The sequence below is a fragment of the Papio anubis genome, chromosome 1 (genome assembly GCF_008728515.1).
Source record: "Papio anubis isolate 15944 chromosome 1, Panubis1.0, whole genome shotgun sequence".
Lineage (NCBI taxonomy): Eukaryota > Metazoa > Chordata > Mammalia > Primates > Cercopithecidae > Papio > Papio anubis.
In genome coordinates this window covers 188010627-188026341 of record NC_044976.1, presented here as the reverse complement: position 1 = coordinate 188026341, position 15715 = coordinate 188010627, and the positions used below count along the sequence as shown (strand labels likewise).

Here is a 15715-nt window from a genome sequence, read left to right as displayed (position 1 = left end):
CTCAAAAAGAAATTCTTTTTAATAAATAAAAATGGACATTTCTGGCCAGGGGCAGTGGCTCACACCTGTAATCCCAGCACTTTGGGAGGCCAAGGTGGGCAGATCACGAGGTCAGGAGTTCAAGACCAGTCTGGCCAACATGGCAAAACCCTGTCTCTACTAAAAATACAAAAATTAGCGGGGTGTGGTGGTGGCAGATGCCTGTAATCACAGCTACTTGGGAGGCTGAGGCAGGAGAATCACTTCAACCCGGGAGGCGGAGGTTGCAGCGAGCCAAGATTGTGCCATTGCACTCCAGCCTGGGCGACAAGAGCAAGACTCTGTCTCAAAAAAAATGACATTTCTAAACATTAATATTTACTCGATTTATACAGTCTATGAAATTATAAAGCTACAGTTTAATTTGGAAATGCAATTAGGAATTACTTGGATAGGAAATGATACACAAAATTCATTCATCTAGTAACAGAATTGGAAATTCAATTCCACAAGTATAAACTTAACACCTACAATATATAATGGTGTTTAAAGCCTATTATGTGCAAGTCTTTTTAGGGACTCAAAGATAAGTGGGAAATTATCTCTGTCATTGTAGGAACTTTGTTCTTTAGTCATTCAATGATAAACTGAAGTAACAGCTTCTACTAGTCAGTTATACCTTGGGTTTGTTTTTGTTTTTTAATAATCTGTCTTCTCTCTCTCTCTCTCTCTCTCTGAAAGGGTGCCAAAGAGTTTTTAGTACCATCCAGGGAACCTGGAAAGTTTTATTCTCTCCCTCAGAGTCCTCAACAGTTTAAGCAACTTTTGATGGTTGGCGGTTTAGACAGGTGAGCTTTTTTTAATGGTAGCAGTTGTCAGAGAAGGAAAAGAGAAAAACAAAGGGAAAAAAGGAAACACAAAATCCTCTCTGTTCTCAAGAGAAGGATAGAAAATTTTTGAGAGTTTGGAGAATACTTATAAAATACCCTCATAATTCGTAATAATCCTTTATTAAAGGTTTATTGGGTGGCTACCACATACAAAGCTCTGTGCTAGTAGATGTGAGAGGGGATTTAAACAACAACAACAAAAAGAATAGGTTCTGCTCTCAAGGTGTTAAGGCTAGTAAGCCAGAATAGGATAATGAATAAAACCAACTGTGATATAAACCAAATGTAAATGTATTGAGATTTGCAAATTAGGTATTAGGAGCTTTAAAATTATATTGTTTGAGGAAATTTAGAAAACTTTGTGAGCTAGACCTTTGAGGACAGAGCTACATTTCAGCAGTTGAAGATGAGAGTTGGAATGGCATAGCACAGAAAGTCTCATGTGTATCCATGGTACAGTAAGTATTTCACTTTGGTCAAAGCAAAAGAGTATATATGAAGAAGCATGGACTAAAAAAAATGTTTTAATAAAAAGAACTGGCATGGACTGATTTGCATGCCAGTCTAATGTTCGAACATCCAGAGATGCCAGTGTTTATTTTGAAAACAATATATAGAACAACTTCTCATAGGTCAGCTGTATATCTAATTCTATTAAAGTGTCATAAAAAATAAAAGTATTTCTTACTTTTTTTTTTTTTTTTGAGACAGAGTCTTGCTCTGTCACCCAAGCTGGAGCGCAATGGCGCGATCTTGGCTCACTGCAACCTCTGCCTCCCAGGTTGAAGTGATTCTCCTGCCTTCGCCTCCCGAGTATCTAAGATTACAGGTGCACACCACCGCGCCCGGCTAATTTTTGTATTTTTAGTAGAGACAGCGTTTCACCATGTTGGCCAGGCTGGTTGTGAATGCCTGACATTGCAGTCTGCCCGCCTCGGCCTCCCAAAGTGCTGGGATTACAGGCATGAGCCACCATGGCCGGCCCTTCTTACATTTTTTAAGTATCATTGTTTTATAACTTGCATTGCCTTAAACTTTTGGGAAAAAGTGTATATGTCTTCCTAGAATCATGACTCAATTAATGCTATTTCTTAATTGTAGATATTTTCAGGTTGCCCGATGTTATCGAGATGAAGGTTCAAGACCAGACAGACAGCCTGAATTTACTCAGGTACAAAGTTATATTCACTTGTTTCTTAAAAGTCAGGCTTACTATTTTGAAAATAGGTTTTTTTGTTGTTTTGTTTGTTTGTTTGTTTGTTTTGAGACAGAGTCTTGCTCTGTCACCTAGGCTGGAGTGCAGTTGCGTAATCTCAGCCCACTGCAAGCTCTGCCTCCTGGGTTCATACCATCCTCCTGCCTCAGCCTCCTGAGTAGCTGGGATTACAGGCGCACACCGCCATGCCTGGCTAATTTTTTATATTTTTAGTAGAGACGGGGTTTCACCATATTCACCAGGATGATGTCTATCTCCTGACCTTGTGATCCACCCTCCTTGGCCTCCCAAAGTGCTGGAATTACAGGCGTGAGCCACCGCGCCCAGCCTAAAATAGTATTTTCAAGACCAGTGCAGTATTAATACTTTACTTCTCATTACATTTTATCCATCAGATAGTTAATTAAACTCACCTGCAGTTGAGAAACTATTCAGTTTTTTTATCCATTGCATGTGTCCTTTTTAAAATTTTTTTTCTTTCCTTGGATAGCACAGGGGCCACACTGTCATTCCAATTTTAGTATATGTGCTGCCAAAGCGAGCATATGTCCTTTTCATAAAGAATGTGGTCAGCAACTAAGGAATGCCAGAAATTCCTAAAGTGTTCTAATGTTCATGATAAAGTCCTTAAGTCATGTTCTAGTGTTCATGATAAAATCCTTAAAACAAATCTCTTATATATTAAGAACGAATAATTTTATATATTGATATTTTAATCTAATATGTGGACTTACCAAAGCTATTATGATTGGCTTTCTGTATAATAGCATTTTATTTTATTTTATTTTATTTTATTTTATTTTATTTTTTTTTATTTTTTTTGAGACAGAGTCTTGCTCTGTCTCCCAGGCTGGAGTGCAGTGGCACAATCTTGGCTCACTTCAGCCTCTACCTCCCGGGTTCAAGCAATTCAACTGCCTCAGCCTCCCAAGTAGCTGGGACTACAGGTGTGTGCCACCATGTCCGGCTAATTTTTTGTGTTTTTATTAGAGACAGGGTTTCACCATGTTGGCCAGGATGGTCTCGATCTCCTGACCTCGTGATCCGCCTGCCTCGGCCTCCCAAAGTGCTGGGTTTACAGGCGTGAGCCACCATACCTGGCCAATAGCATTTTAATCATGTGTTGAAGTGAAAAAATTATGAGCTTTGGAGTTGGACAGACCTGGGATCAGATGTAGCTTTGCTGCTTACTAATCGCACATACGCAAATAAGTAACTTAGTTCTCTGAGGCTTCAGCCATGCAATAGTTGTGAGAACTAAACAAGTTAATGTATGTAAGGCCATTAGCACAGTGTCTGACATAAAAGAGATGTACAATAATATTTATACTCTCTGCATGTATTATTTATGTGCAAAATTCTATAGTAACTTGAAAGCAGAAAAATACATAAACGTGTATATACTGTGGCTAAATTAGTTTCCATATGTTACTTTGGTTTCAGATTGACATAGAGATGTCTTTTGTAGACCAGACTGGGATCCAGAGTTTAATTGAGGGTTTGCTCCAATATTCCTGGCCCAATGACAAAGATCCTGTGGTTGTTCCTTTTCCCACTGTGACTTTTACTGAGGCGCTGGCCACCTATGGAACTGATAAACCCGACACTCGCTTTGGAATGAAGGTACTTATCTTCACTTTTCTAGGACTCTGTCCCCAAATAATCCTGCAGTCTTTTTAAACCACTTTGAAATTGACAAGTGTTACACACTGTTAGAGGATATTTTTGTGACCTTGTTACCTTTGTTGTTACAGAGCTAGAGCAAGAGAGAATAATAGCATGTTAGCAATACAGTGCTTTCTATCTATCATGTTCCAAGATCCATTTCCAAGAGCAACATTCTTGCTATAAAGTTTTTATTACTTGCAAGTTACTGATTATATGGATATGAATGGTAACTTGAAAGAAAAAATAACTATTCTTTCCTTTTCCGTTTTTTTTAAAGCCAAGGAGTTACTAAGTTTCCTTGGTCCATAAAAATCTCAAACATATGACAATGTTTATTCAAATTATTAATATCTGTAAGTATTTAAGGCAGGGGTAGAATTTATATAGAACAGTTTCATTACCAGACCTCTACTTGTTTGCTCTTAAAGAGCAATATCCCTTGATCCCCATAATGCCGGTGACATTTCTATATCTCAGTTCTCAGTGCACGTTCTTTAGAAATTGAGTCCTGCCTGGTCTGTGAATAGTCAGTGCTCAATTCTTAGAATGAAAAAAATACAATACACAAAAAGTCATAACTACCAACTTATAGCTGCCAACTCAACTACTTCTTGTTCCTTCGTTTGTAATATGGAATAGTGGTTCTTTTTTTATTATTTTTGAGATGGAGTCTCGCGCTGTTGCCCAGGCTGGAGTGCAGTGGTGAGATCTTGGCTCACTGCAACTTCCACCTCCTGGGTTCAAGTGATTCTCCTGCCTCAGCCTCCCAAGTAGCTGGGACTACAGGTGCGTACCACCACACTGGCTAATTTTTGTATTTTTAGTAGAGATGGGGTTTTGCCATGTTGGCCAGACTGACCTCCTGACCTCAGGTGATCTGCCCACCTCAGCCTCCCAAAGTGCTGAGATTATAGCGTGAGCCTCTGCACCAAGCCTGGAATCTTAATCTGGTTCTTAAATCAGACTGCTTGGGTTAAATTCTGACTCTGCCACTTACTAGCTATGCCATCTTGGGCAAGTTCCTTATTTCTGTGTCTTGGTTTCATCTATGAAATAGGGATAATAAAGAGTGCTAACCTCATAGTTTTATGCAGATTAAATGAATGAGTATATGTAAAACACTGGTCATATTGCTTAACCCATGGTAAACACTCTTTGAATGTAGTCTATAAATGTTAAATTATCAAGATCTATTCTCTTCTTTAAAATCTTGTTTGTAAAATGTTTTCAGATAAAAATTACTTCCTATTTAGTTATCTCTTTTTGTTACCCATTTTCCAGATTATAGATATCAGTGATGTGTTCAGAAACACAGAGATTGGATTTCTTCAAGATGTACTTAGTAAGCCCCATGGAACTGTGAAAGCCATATGTATCCCTGAAGGAGCAGTAAGTGAAGTTCTGTGTTTCTCTAGAATGTATGCTTTGGAAGTAACTTTGCTCAATACTGTCATATTTAAACTTCAGAAAGAACAATTCTTTTCAAATAAAAATAGGTATTTTTGCTGGGCGTGGTGATTCACGCCTGTAATCCTAGCACTTTGGGAGGCCGAGGTGGGTGGATCACTTGAGGTCAGGAGTTCAAGACCAGCCTGGCCAACATGGTGAAACCCCATCTCTACTAAAAAATTAGTCAGGCGTGGTGGCAGGTGCCTGTAATCCCAGCTACTTGGGAGGCTGAGGCAGGAGAGTTGCTTGAACCTGGGAATCGGAGGTTGCAGTGAGCTGAGATCACACCATTGCACTCCAGCCTGGGCAACAAGAGCAAAACTCTGGGAAAAAAAAAAAAAATGGGTATTTTTATACAGAGTCAAAAAGCGTTTCTAAAACTATAAGTAGAGAACAATAAAATCTTATGAATGTGAGTTTACATTCCAGATCCCAGGGTGTTTTTCTTCCCCCCTCCCCCGCTTAAACGGTGCTATCAGCCAGGCATAGTAGCTCATGCCTATAATGCCAACACTGTGGGAGGCCAAGGCAGGAGAATTGCTTAAGCTCAGGAGTTCAAGACCAGCCTGGGGTGTTGGGGTCCATGCCGGGGGTGGTGGAGAATGAAAGAACACACAAAAGACAAAGACACACAGAGAACATGGCGGCCGCACTCAGAGCCTCTGCCTCACTTTATTTATACCCCATAAACCCCACGTCAGCAGAAAGAATGCAATGCAAAACAAACTTTCTTTTCCCAGATGTAACCTTCTACTCAGTTCCTTGTTTCTATGCTCTTCCTTATCTGCCCGCCTTCTTGGCGCCTACGGGAGTTCATTAAAAGTTCAATTGGAGATACTGTCCTTGAGCCCTATCTATTCTCAGCATACTGTTTTCAAAGGCCCCTGTACTGGGGAACATAGACCTCGTCTCTACAAAAATTACCTGGCATGGTGGCTCACACCTGTAGTCCCAGCTATTCGGGAGGCTGAGGTTGAAGGATCACTTGAGGCAAACAGTTCAAGGCTGCAGTGAGCCATGATTGTGCCACTGAATTCTAACCTGGATAACAGAGCAAGACCCTGTCTCAAAAATAATAGGCCGGGCGTGGTGGCTCACGCCTGTAATCCCAGCACTTTGGGAGGCCGAGACGGGTGGATCACGAGGTCGGGAGATCGAGACCACCCTGGCTAACATGGTGAAACCCCGCTCTAGTAGAAATACCAAAAATAGCTGGGGGCGGTGGCGGGCACCTGTAGTCCCAGCTATTCGGGAGGCTGAGGCAGGAGAATGGCGTGAACCCGGAGGCAGAGCTTGCAGTGAGTGGAGATCGCGCCACTGCACTCCAGCCTGGGCGACAGAGAGAGACTCTGTCTCAAAAAAAAAATTAAAATAAGTAATAAACGATGCTATGTAGTACTCCTGTACTTCATTGTGGATACTGTGTGAGCATAAAATAATACGTAGTATTCTGTCTGCAGCCTCAGTTGTCTGTCTATCTCTTAGCCCTGTATCAGTGCCAGCATGGCCATTCCATGTTGATTCTTGATCTTCTGAGAGTTCTCATCTCAATTGCATTAATAACAGGGAAATAAAAGGAGATGGAGCTAAAAAAGCAAAAAGGAAGGGGAAGAGGGGGTAGAAGGGAGAGAGAGAATGGTTGGGCTGAGCAAGCATTGACTAAAGCAATGGTACACACCTCTTTTCTGTAGGTAGTACATCTGCTTTAAAAGTAATTTCATAAGAAGCATTCCAGTTATATTTTAAATAAGATTGTGATTTTGAAAGTCTATACTCATTTGGATACGTAAGCAGTATATTCAGAACGGAGTAAGAACTCAGTCTCATTACTTTCTTTTTTTTTTTAGACGGAGTCTTGCTCTGTCGCCCAGGCTGGAGTGCAGCGCTGCGATCTTGGCTCACTGCAACCTCCGCCTCCCGGGTTCAAGCGATTCTCCTGCCTTAGCCTCCTGAATAGCTGGGACTACAGGCACATGCCACCACGCCTGGCTAAGTTTTCTTTGTATTTTTAGTAGAGATGGAGTTTCACCATGTTAGCCACGATGGTCTCGAACTCCTGACCTGAGGTAATCCACCCGTCTCAGACTCCCAAAGTGCTGGGATTACAGGTGTGAGCCACCATGCCTGGCCTCTCATTACTTTTTATTTACTTCACATATCCAGTAAAATGTAATTTATTGTCATGCTGGGCACGGTGGCCCACGCCTGTAATCCCAGCACTTTGGGAGGCCAAGGCAAAACCCTGTCTCTACTAAAAATAAAAAAATTAGCTGGGCATTGTGGTGGGTGCCTGTAATCTCAGCTACCTGGGAGGCTGAGGCAGTAGAATCACTTGAGCCCAGTAGGCAGAGGTTGCAGTGAGCACGAGATCACACCACTGCACTCCAGCCTGGGTGACAGAGCAAGACTCTGTCTCAAAAATAAAAAGAGTAATTTATTGTGCATACTATAGTCCAGGCATAAGAAATATGTTCAGGTAAGCTCAGTATATTTTGCCTATTATTATGTATACCATTTCAAGTTTGTCTGTTCTTTCTCAAGTACGTATAAGAACTGCAGGAGTGTGGATCATGTTTTCATCTTCTTATACCTCCCATACCTAGTTAAATGCCGCATGAATATAGTTAATGATGCATGGCTTATGGTAGAAATAAGACGATTAAAATATGATTTTACAAATCACATGGTTTATTGCCATACAAAGAAAATATTTTCTTAGGTTCACAATACTTAAAAGAGAGAGAATAAGAGCCAGGCACGGTGGCTCACGCCTGTAATCCTAGCACTTTGGGAAGCCGAGACAGGTGGATCACGAGGTCAGGAGATCAAGAGCAGCCTGGCCAATATGATGAAACCCCGTCTGTACTAAAAATATAAAAACAGCCAGGTGTGGTGGCGGGCACCTGTAGTCCCAGCTACTCGGGATGCTGAGGCAGGAGAATCGCTTGACCCCTGGAGGCAGAGGTTGCAGTGATCCTAGATCACGCCACTGCACTCCAGCCTGGCGACAGAGTGAGACTCCGTCTCAAAAAAAAAAAAAAAGAGAGAGAATAACATGAACAATCCTCACAGGGAAAACAGTAGCTGAGGGGCATTAATCACATAGCGAGTGAGTTCCAAAATTATTAAAGTCCACTTGCTCTATTAGGATGGAAGTAGTCCTCTGGGGAAAGTAAAGTCTAATTAAAGTTTGAGGTATACTCTTATATGAGCAGTTCTTGGGAGAAGCTGGTTTGACCACCACAGTATAGACTACGCCTAAGGTCCCTCGATGCTAGAGGGCAGTGCCAGTGTGGGTGGGTGAGGCTTCAGAGATTAGCTCCAAGGCTAACGGTGTCATCCATCTCTTGGCTGTAGGAGAAGCAGTTGACAGAGTATATCCCGTCACAGCATGTGCTATCAAAGTGTCTGTGGAACTCTTAAGTTTATATGTATTTTTGAAGTCCAGTAGTTGAGGTCAGTAATTCACACATGGGTATTATGATAAGGTTTGAGGTAACATTCCTGGGGGGAAGAGGGAGTTGACTCCAAGTTCTCACATAGGGGATCTGATAAGACATCATGCTCTCGAAGGGAGGGGGAATACACCCCAAAACATCAAACTGTGTAAGTGTTTGGATCGCTTCCAAGTTATGTAACATGATAACCATAATGTCTCATTTGAAAGACACTGAGATAATTTCAAAAAAGATAGAATTTTAAGAAACCTCAAATAATCAAATTCTGAATCCTTTTATTGATCTGAAAGTTTTCTTTCACAATTCAGTTGTAGACATTCATGTTGAACATTTATCCTGCATATTAGATATAAAGGGTCTTCTGTGGAATACATTCACAGCTATTTGCAATAAGAGCTGCACGCCCAGGGCAGTGGCTCACACCTGTAATCCCAGCACTTTGGGAGGCCAAGGCGGGCAGATCACATGACGTCAGGAGTTCAAGACCAGCCTGGTCAACATGGTGAAACCCCATCTCTACTAAAAATACAAAAATTAGCTGGGCGTGGTGGTGGGCACCTGTAATCCCAGCTACTTGGGAGGCTGAGGCAGAAGAATCGCTTGAACCTGGGAGGTGAAGTTTTCGGTGAGCCGAGATCACGCCACTGTACTCCAGCCTGGGTGACAGAGCTAGACTCTATCACAAAAAAAAAAAAAAAAAAAAAAAGTTGCATAACTGGAAAAAATAAGCACTGTAACAAGCTTTAAAAATGTGTCATTTGGTAGCAGAAATTGATTTTTTTTTTTTTTTTTTTTGAGGCAGAATCTCACTTTGTTACCCAGGCTGGAGTGCAATGGCACAGTCTCGGCTCACTGCAGCCTCTGCCTCCTGCATTCAAGTGGTTCTCCTGCCTCAACCTCCCAAGTAGCTGGGATTACAGGCATCTGCCACCACACCCAACTAATTTTGGTATTTTTAGTAGAGACGGGGTTTCACCATGTTGGTCAGGCTGGTTTTGAACTCCCAACTTTCAAGCAATCCACCCATCTTGGCCTCCCAAAGTGCTGGGATTACAGGCATGAGCCACCGTGCCCAGCCCAGACATTGAATTTTTATTAAATCTTACTATTGTAATAGGAAGACACAAAATATATTTGTCATTTGATCGCATAACTATGTTTATGAAGCTAAGTGTCATAATGACAAGTTTACTTTGATTTTTCTTTCATCAGAAATACTTAAAAAGGAAAGACATTGAATCCATCAGAAAATTTGCAGCTGACCATTTTAATCAGGTAAGGAGTTAATTAGAGCGGTTTTTTTCCTCATAGAGATTCAATATTTTTAACTATTGTTAACTAAACTATCATTATCATTAGTTTTGAGCATCTTGTTATTTCAGATCATTCTTCTGCCTTTATTTATTTTTTATTTTATTTATATATTTATTTTGGAGATGTGGTCTTATTCTGTTGCCCAGGCTGGAGTGCAGTGGTGCCATAATAGCTCACTGCTGCCTTGATTTCTTAGGCTCAAGCAATGCTCCTGCCTCTCTCTCAAGCAGCTAGGACTACAGGCTCAGGCCACCATGCTGCCCTGTTGCACCCCTAGTACCAGCTACTTAGGAGGCTGAGGTGGGAGAATCACCTGAGCCTGGTGTTTGAGGCTACAGTGAGCTAAGATTGTGCCACTGCACTCTAACCTGGGCATCAGAGCAAGATTCCATCTTGGAAAAAAAAAAATTGGCCAGGCGCAGTGGCTCATGCCTGTAATCCCAGCACTTTGGGAGGCCGAAGCAGACAGATCAGAAGGTCAGGAGATCGAGACCATCCTGGCTAACACGGTGAAACCCCATCTCTACCAAAAATACAAAACAATTAGCCAGACATGGTGGCAGGGGCCTATAGTCCCAGCTACTTAGGAGGCTGAGGCAGGAGAATGGCGTGAACCCGGAAGGCAGAGTTTACAGTGAGCTGAGATTGGGCCACTGCACTCCAGCCTGGGCAACAGAGCGAGACTCTGTCTCAAAAAAAAAAAAAAAAAAAAAGCAAAAAATTAGCCAGGTGTGGTGGTGCACACTTGTAATCCCAGCTACTTTGAGAAGCTGATGCAGGAGAATCGCTTGAACACAGGAGGTGGAGGTTGCAGTGAGCTGAGGTCACACCACTGTACTCCAGCCTGGGCCACAGTCTCTAAATAAATAAATAAATATTAGCTGGGCATAGTAGCACATGTCTGTCTGTAGTCCCAGCTACTTGGGAGACTGAGGCAGGAGACTCACAAGCCCAGGAGTTCAAGGTTGCAGTGAGCTATGATCATGCCACTGCATTCTAGCCTGGGTGACAGAGTGAGACCCTGTCTCTTAAAAAAAAAAAAAAAAAAAGGATCCGGCCATGCTTGGGAGCACATACCTGTAATCCCAGCACTTTGGGAGCCCAAAGTGGGAGTATCACTGGAGCCCAGAAGTCTGAGACCAGCCTGGGCAACATAGTGAGACCTCATCTCTACAAAAAACAGAAAACAAATTAGCTGGGCGTGGTGGCACACACCTATCATCCCAACTACTTGAGAGGCTGAGCTGGGAGGATTTGAGCCCATCACTTGAGCCCAGGAGATGGAGGCTGCAGTAAGCTGTGTTCATTCCACTGCACTCCAGCCTGGGTGACACAGTGAGACCCTGTCTCAAAAAAAAAGGAAAGAATCTTAGGTATGATAACAGGAATAAAATGAAACCATATGGGAGTAATTAAATAAAGTATGATATAATCAAAGGAATTAATATTAAAGTTCCTTTTTAAAATCTTGTTTTCTAAGACTTAATAGAGGAAAAATGCTCTTATAATGATATGTAAGAAAAGGAGGCTATAGAATTATATTTATACTGATTATAACCATGTAAAAACATTATATTTGTATATTGAAAATGGACTACCTACCTCTACCACCATTTCCCAAGCCTCATACTTCAAGCACAAAGAACAATAAGTAGATTTTTATATAAGAAAAAAAGATTGGGATAGTGGTTTCCAAAATGGGTTGAGACAAAATCAGAAAAGTCAGGGCAATATAACAAGCTTTTCATAAAGTTAAACAAATTTAAAGAACTATCCTTTATCTCTCTGTTGGTGGTGGGGGGAGCGGGGGGATGAAATATGCCGTTTCTTTATAAAATTAAAAATTGGCAACCCTTTATCTTCCAATTTTTATTTTATTAGTGTATAAAATCTGCATCTAAGAACCACAGGACCAGGAAATAAGCCTGAAGGTTAACTTTGGCAGCCTTCAGTTGATGGGACTATTATTACATTTTCTTCTTTCATTGTTCTCTTTCTTCTTTTTCCTTCCTAATTTCCTGAACTTTTAAGTAAGAAATGGGTACTACCACTACTATTTTTATTAATGTTTTAACTTGATTTGGCTTCTGATTGCTTTTAGAAGATCTTACGTGTTTTTAGCAACATATGGCATAGACATGGTTCAAAAAATAAAGAAGCATTAATGATGAAATGCAATAATCATTTGCTCTAGCCTGCCATATCCGTCCTAGTATTCTGCCAGAGTATCTCTGTTTTTGGAAATATCTCTACATACTTTCTTCTTTTTACTTAATTCATTTAAACCTTGTTAACTTCCTGTGATGAGAGATAAGGCTCACATAAACAGACTTCACCTAGTTACTCTGTACCTTCTGCTCAGCTGTCTTTCTGAACCTTTTCTTCATTCTTTTGAGTTGAAGTAACTCATCCTGGATCCCAGGTTTTCCTCTTTCTTTTTTGTGTTGGAGTATGTAGTCAAGTAACTTCCTAAGAAAGCATGTGAGAGATCAACTTACTGAGTTCTTACAAAATGTCTTTATGTTTAAAACCTCACACTTGATTAATAATTTGGCTTAGTACAAAATTTTGAATTGACAGCCATATCATCTTAGAAGAGTGCTGTCCAATACAACTTTCTGTAATGATGGAAACGTTTTATGTCTGCATTGTTCAGTATAGTTGTTGCTAGCTAATGTAGCTAGTGAGCACTTGAAATAGGATAGTACAACTAAAGGGCTGAACTTTTTACTTTATTTCATTTTAATTAATTTAAATGTACATAGCCACAGTGCATCACTAGACAGCACAGCTTTAGAACATTTAAGGCATTGCTTTACTCTCTTCTCCCATGTATTGCTACTGATGAGAAGTCTGATGCTCTGATGCTTGTGTGAATTTACTCTATTATAGCAGACCTGATTTTTTCTCTTTGGAAGATTTTGCCTTCTGATTCTTTATGTTCTGAAATTTCAGAGTTCGTTTGCCTTTTGATCATTTTTCATTCAATGTGTTATACACTTGAAGAGCCCTTTCAGTATGAAGGTTTATGTCTTTTTATGTGTAGAAAATTCTTTTATTATGTGTAGAAAATTCTTTTATTATCTATTTTGACCTCATCATTTTTTCTAGCCTCTTTTTGGAATTTCTACTAGTTGTATGTTGAACCAATTTAACCTCTTTTCTTTGGCATGTCATTTTTCACCATTTTCTTTGTCTTGTTCTATTTTCCTGGAGATTTCAACTCTTCTGTTGAATTTCCCCCCCCCCCCCCCCCCCCCGCAGGAGCTTTTTTCACTGCATCTTATTCTGGTTTTATTCATAAAATATCTTTTTGAGTACCTTTGAGGATTCAAGTTCTCTTTTGGTCCCTAACTTATGTTTTCTCTGGGACTAATTTTTTGGGTTTATCTTGGTCTTTTTTTTTTTTTAATGCTGCAGAGTTTCTTCAATGTGCAGTGATTGTTGGTTATCTGTACATATTCAAGAATGGGGCATTTTAAAAGCTGGTTGGGGCCATGTGCAGTGACTCACGCCTGTAATCCCAGCACTTTGGGAGGCCAAGGCAAGCAGATCGCTTGAAGTCAGGAGTTTGAGACCAGCCTAGCCAACATAGTGAAACCCCGTCTCTACTAAAAATGCAAAAATTAGCCGCGCATGGTGGCACACATCTGTAATCCCAGCAACTAGGGAGGCTGAGGCAGGAGAATTGCTTGAACCTGGGAGGCAGACTGCAGTGAGCCAAGATCAGGCCACTGCGCTCCAGCATGGGTGACAGAGCGAGACTCCATCTCAAAAAGAATAAAAAGCTGGTTGGAAGCGCGAGATCCTTACAGAGACTTTGTAAATGGTTAGGTTTAGTTTAGCATGAGCAGCAAGGCCGCTGTCTGTTATCCTAGGCACTCAAGGCTTAAGAGTCCTGAGCCTCTCCAGAATTCTGCAGGGTAAAATCAGTTCGCTGAGGCCGCCTCCATTGTTCTTTATGCGAGACCTTCCTGCACCTTGCTTCTTTAATCATTCCTACTCAGTTCACTTGCAATCTGCCAAAAATTCGCAGAAATCCATCATGTGCTATTACTCTCCATTCTTCATCCCCTCCCCCCTTTTTTTCATTATGTTGAAATGACTTTTTTTTTTTTTTTTTTGAGTCTCACTCTGTCACCCAGGCTGGAGTGCAATGGCCCAATCTCAGCTCACTGCAGCCTCTACCTTCCAGGCTCAAGTGATTCTCATGCCTCAGCCTCCTGAGTAGATAGGATTACAGACGCATACAACTGGCACAGCTAATTTTTGTATTTTTAGTAGAGACAGGGTTTCACCATGTTGGCCAAGCTGGTGTTGAACTCCTGGCCTCAAGTGATCCACCCACCTCAGCCTCCCAAAGTGCTGAGATTGCAGGCATCAGCCACTGTGCACTTTATAAAATTCCCTTAGTATCATTTTGAATGGGTTCAGGGAGATAATCTCTTTTAAATTCTCTTCTATTGGGAACCAGAAATCTTTGTACTATAAGAAGATAAATTAATCCCACTGTTTAAAGAAAAAAAAAAAAACACAAATATGTCTCTTTCTTTTACACAGGAAATCTTACCTGTATTCCTTAATGCCAATAGAAACTGGAATTCTCCAGTTGCTAGCTTCATAATGGAATCACAAAGATTGGAATTAATAAGACTAATGGACACCCAAGAGGAAGATGTGGTCCTACTAACTGCTGGAGAGCACAATAAAGCAGTAAGAAAAATTACTTCCAACCATCAGTGCTGTTGATGCTGAACAATGCCTTACTCTCCTATGTATATAGTATATGTTTGAACTATAGACTGTTAATTCATAAAATGAAGCCGCTCTGCATAAATCTTTTTTTTTTTTTTTTTTTAAGACACAGAGGTTTGCTCTGTTGTCCAGGCTGGAGTGCAGTGGTGGGATCTTGGCTTACCGCAACCTCCATCTCCCGGGTTCTAGAGATTCTCCTGCTTCAGCCTCCTGAGTAGCTGGGATTACAGGCGCACACTGCCACACCTAATTTTTTGTATTTTGGTAGAGACGGGGTTTCACTGTGTTGCCCAGACTGGTCTCGAACTCCTCAGCTTAGGCAATCCACCCGCCTTAGCCTCCCAAAGTGCTAGGATTACAGGCGTGAGCCACCGCGCCCAGCCTGCATAAATCTTATAGTACTTTATAATGCGCTGTATAAAAACTAAGGGTTGCCTGGGCATGGTGGCTCACACCTATGATCCCAGCACTTTGGGAGACCGAGGTGGGCTGATCACCTGAAGTCAGGAGGTCGAGACCAGCCTGGTCAACGTGGTGAAACCTCATCTCTACTAAAAATACAAAAATTAGCCAGGCATGGTGGTGGGCTAATTTTTGTATTTTGTAGTCCCAGCTACTCGGGAGACTGAGGCAGGAGAATGACCTGAACCTGGGAGGCGGAGGTTGCAGTGAGTCGAGATCGTGCCACTGCATTCCAGCCTGGCCGACAGAGCCAGACTCTGTCTCAAAAAAAAAAAAAAACTAAGGATTTTTTTCATTAGCTGCCAGCCTCCATTGGCATTACTTTATTAAATAGATTAGACCTGACTCTAATTAGAAAAGCCACTTAGATTAAGGGGTAGTGAAATTAGTCATATAATCATGAAAAAATATTTTCAGAGTCAAGATTTCACAAATGAAGAAAATTAGGAGTCTCAAACTTTTGTACATAATACATTCCTAAATTGTGGAAGGACAGATCAGACCACTGGAGAGCTGGTGGGCTG

At 41.2% G+C, this 15715-nt stretch overlaps 2 protein-coding genes across 9 annotated transcripts in view; one reads left to right on the top strand and one right to left on the bottom strand.

Annotated features, from left to right (window-relative positions):
- CENPL (centromere protein L) overlaps positions 1–15715 on the bottom strand; it is a 73307-nt gene that overhangs the window by 39982 nt on the left and 17610 nt on the right. The window contains exon 13 of one of the 7 annotated variants that reach the window (XR_004179859.1): positions 9301–9336. The exons of 5 other annotated variants lie outside the window; for them this stretch is intronic. The gene's annotated coding sequence lies outside the window, so the exon portion shown is untranslated. Of the gene's footprint in view, positions 1–9300; positions 9337–12428; positions 12444–15715 lie in introns of those variants that run through there. One more of the 7 variants, XR_004179858.1, reaches the window with a different exon arrangement.
- Positions 1–15715, top strand: part of DARS2 (aspartyl-tRNA synthetase 2, mitochondrial) — a 34665-nt gene that overhangs the window by 11966 nt on the left and 6984 nt on the right. The window contains exons 8-13 of one of the 2 annotated variants that reach the window (XM_031658453.1): positions 721–827; positions 1971–2040; positions 3529–3708; positions 5035–5142; positions 9873–9935; positions 14535–14687. In XM_031658453.1, the coding sequence (XP_031514313.1) occupies positions 721–827; positions 1971–2040; positions 3529–3708; positions 5035–5142; positions 9873–9935; positions 14535–14687 (681 nt within the window). The remainder of the gene's footprint in view (positions 1–720; positions 828–1970; positions 2041–3528; positions 3709–5034; positions 5143–9872; positions 9936–14534; positions 14688–15715) is intronic. The other variant, XM_031658454.1, reaches the window with a different exon arrangement.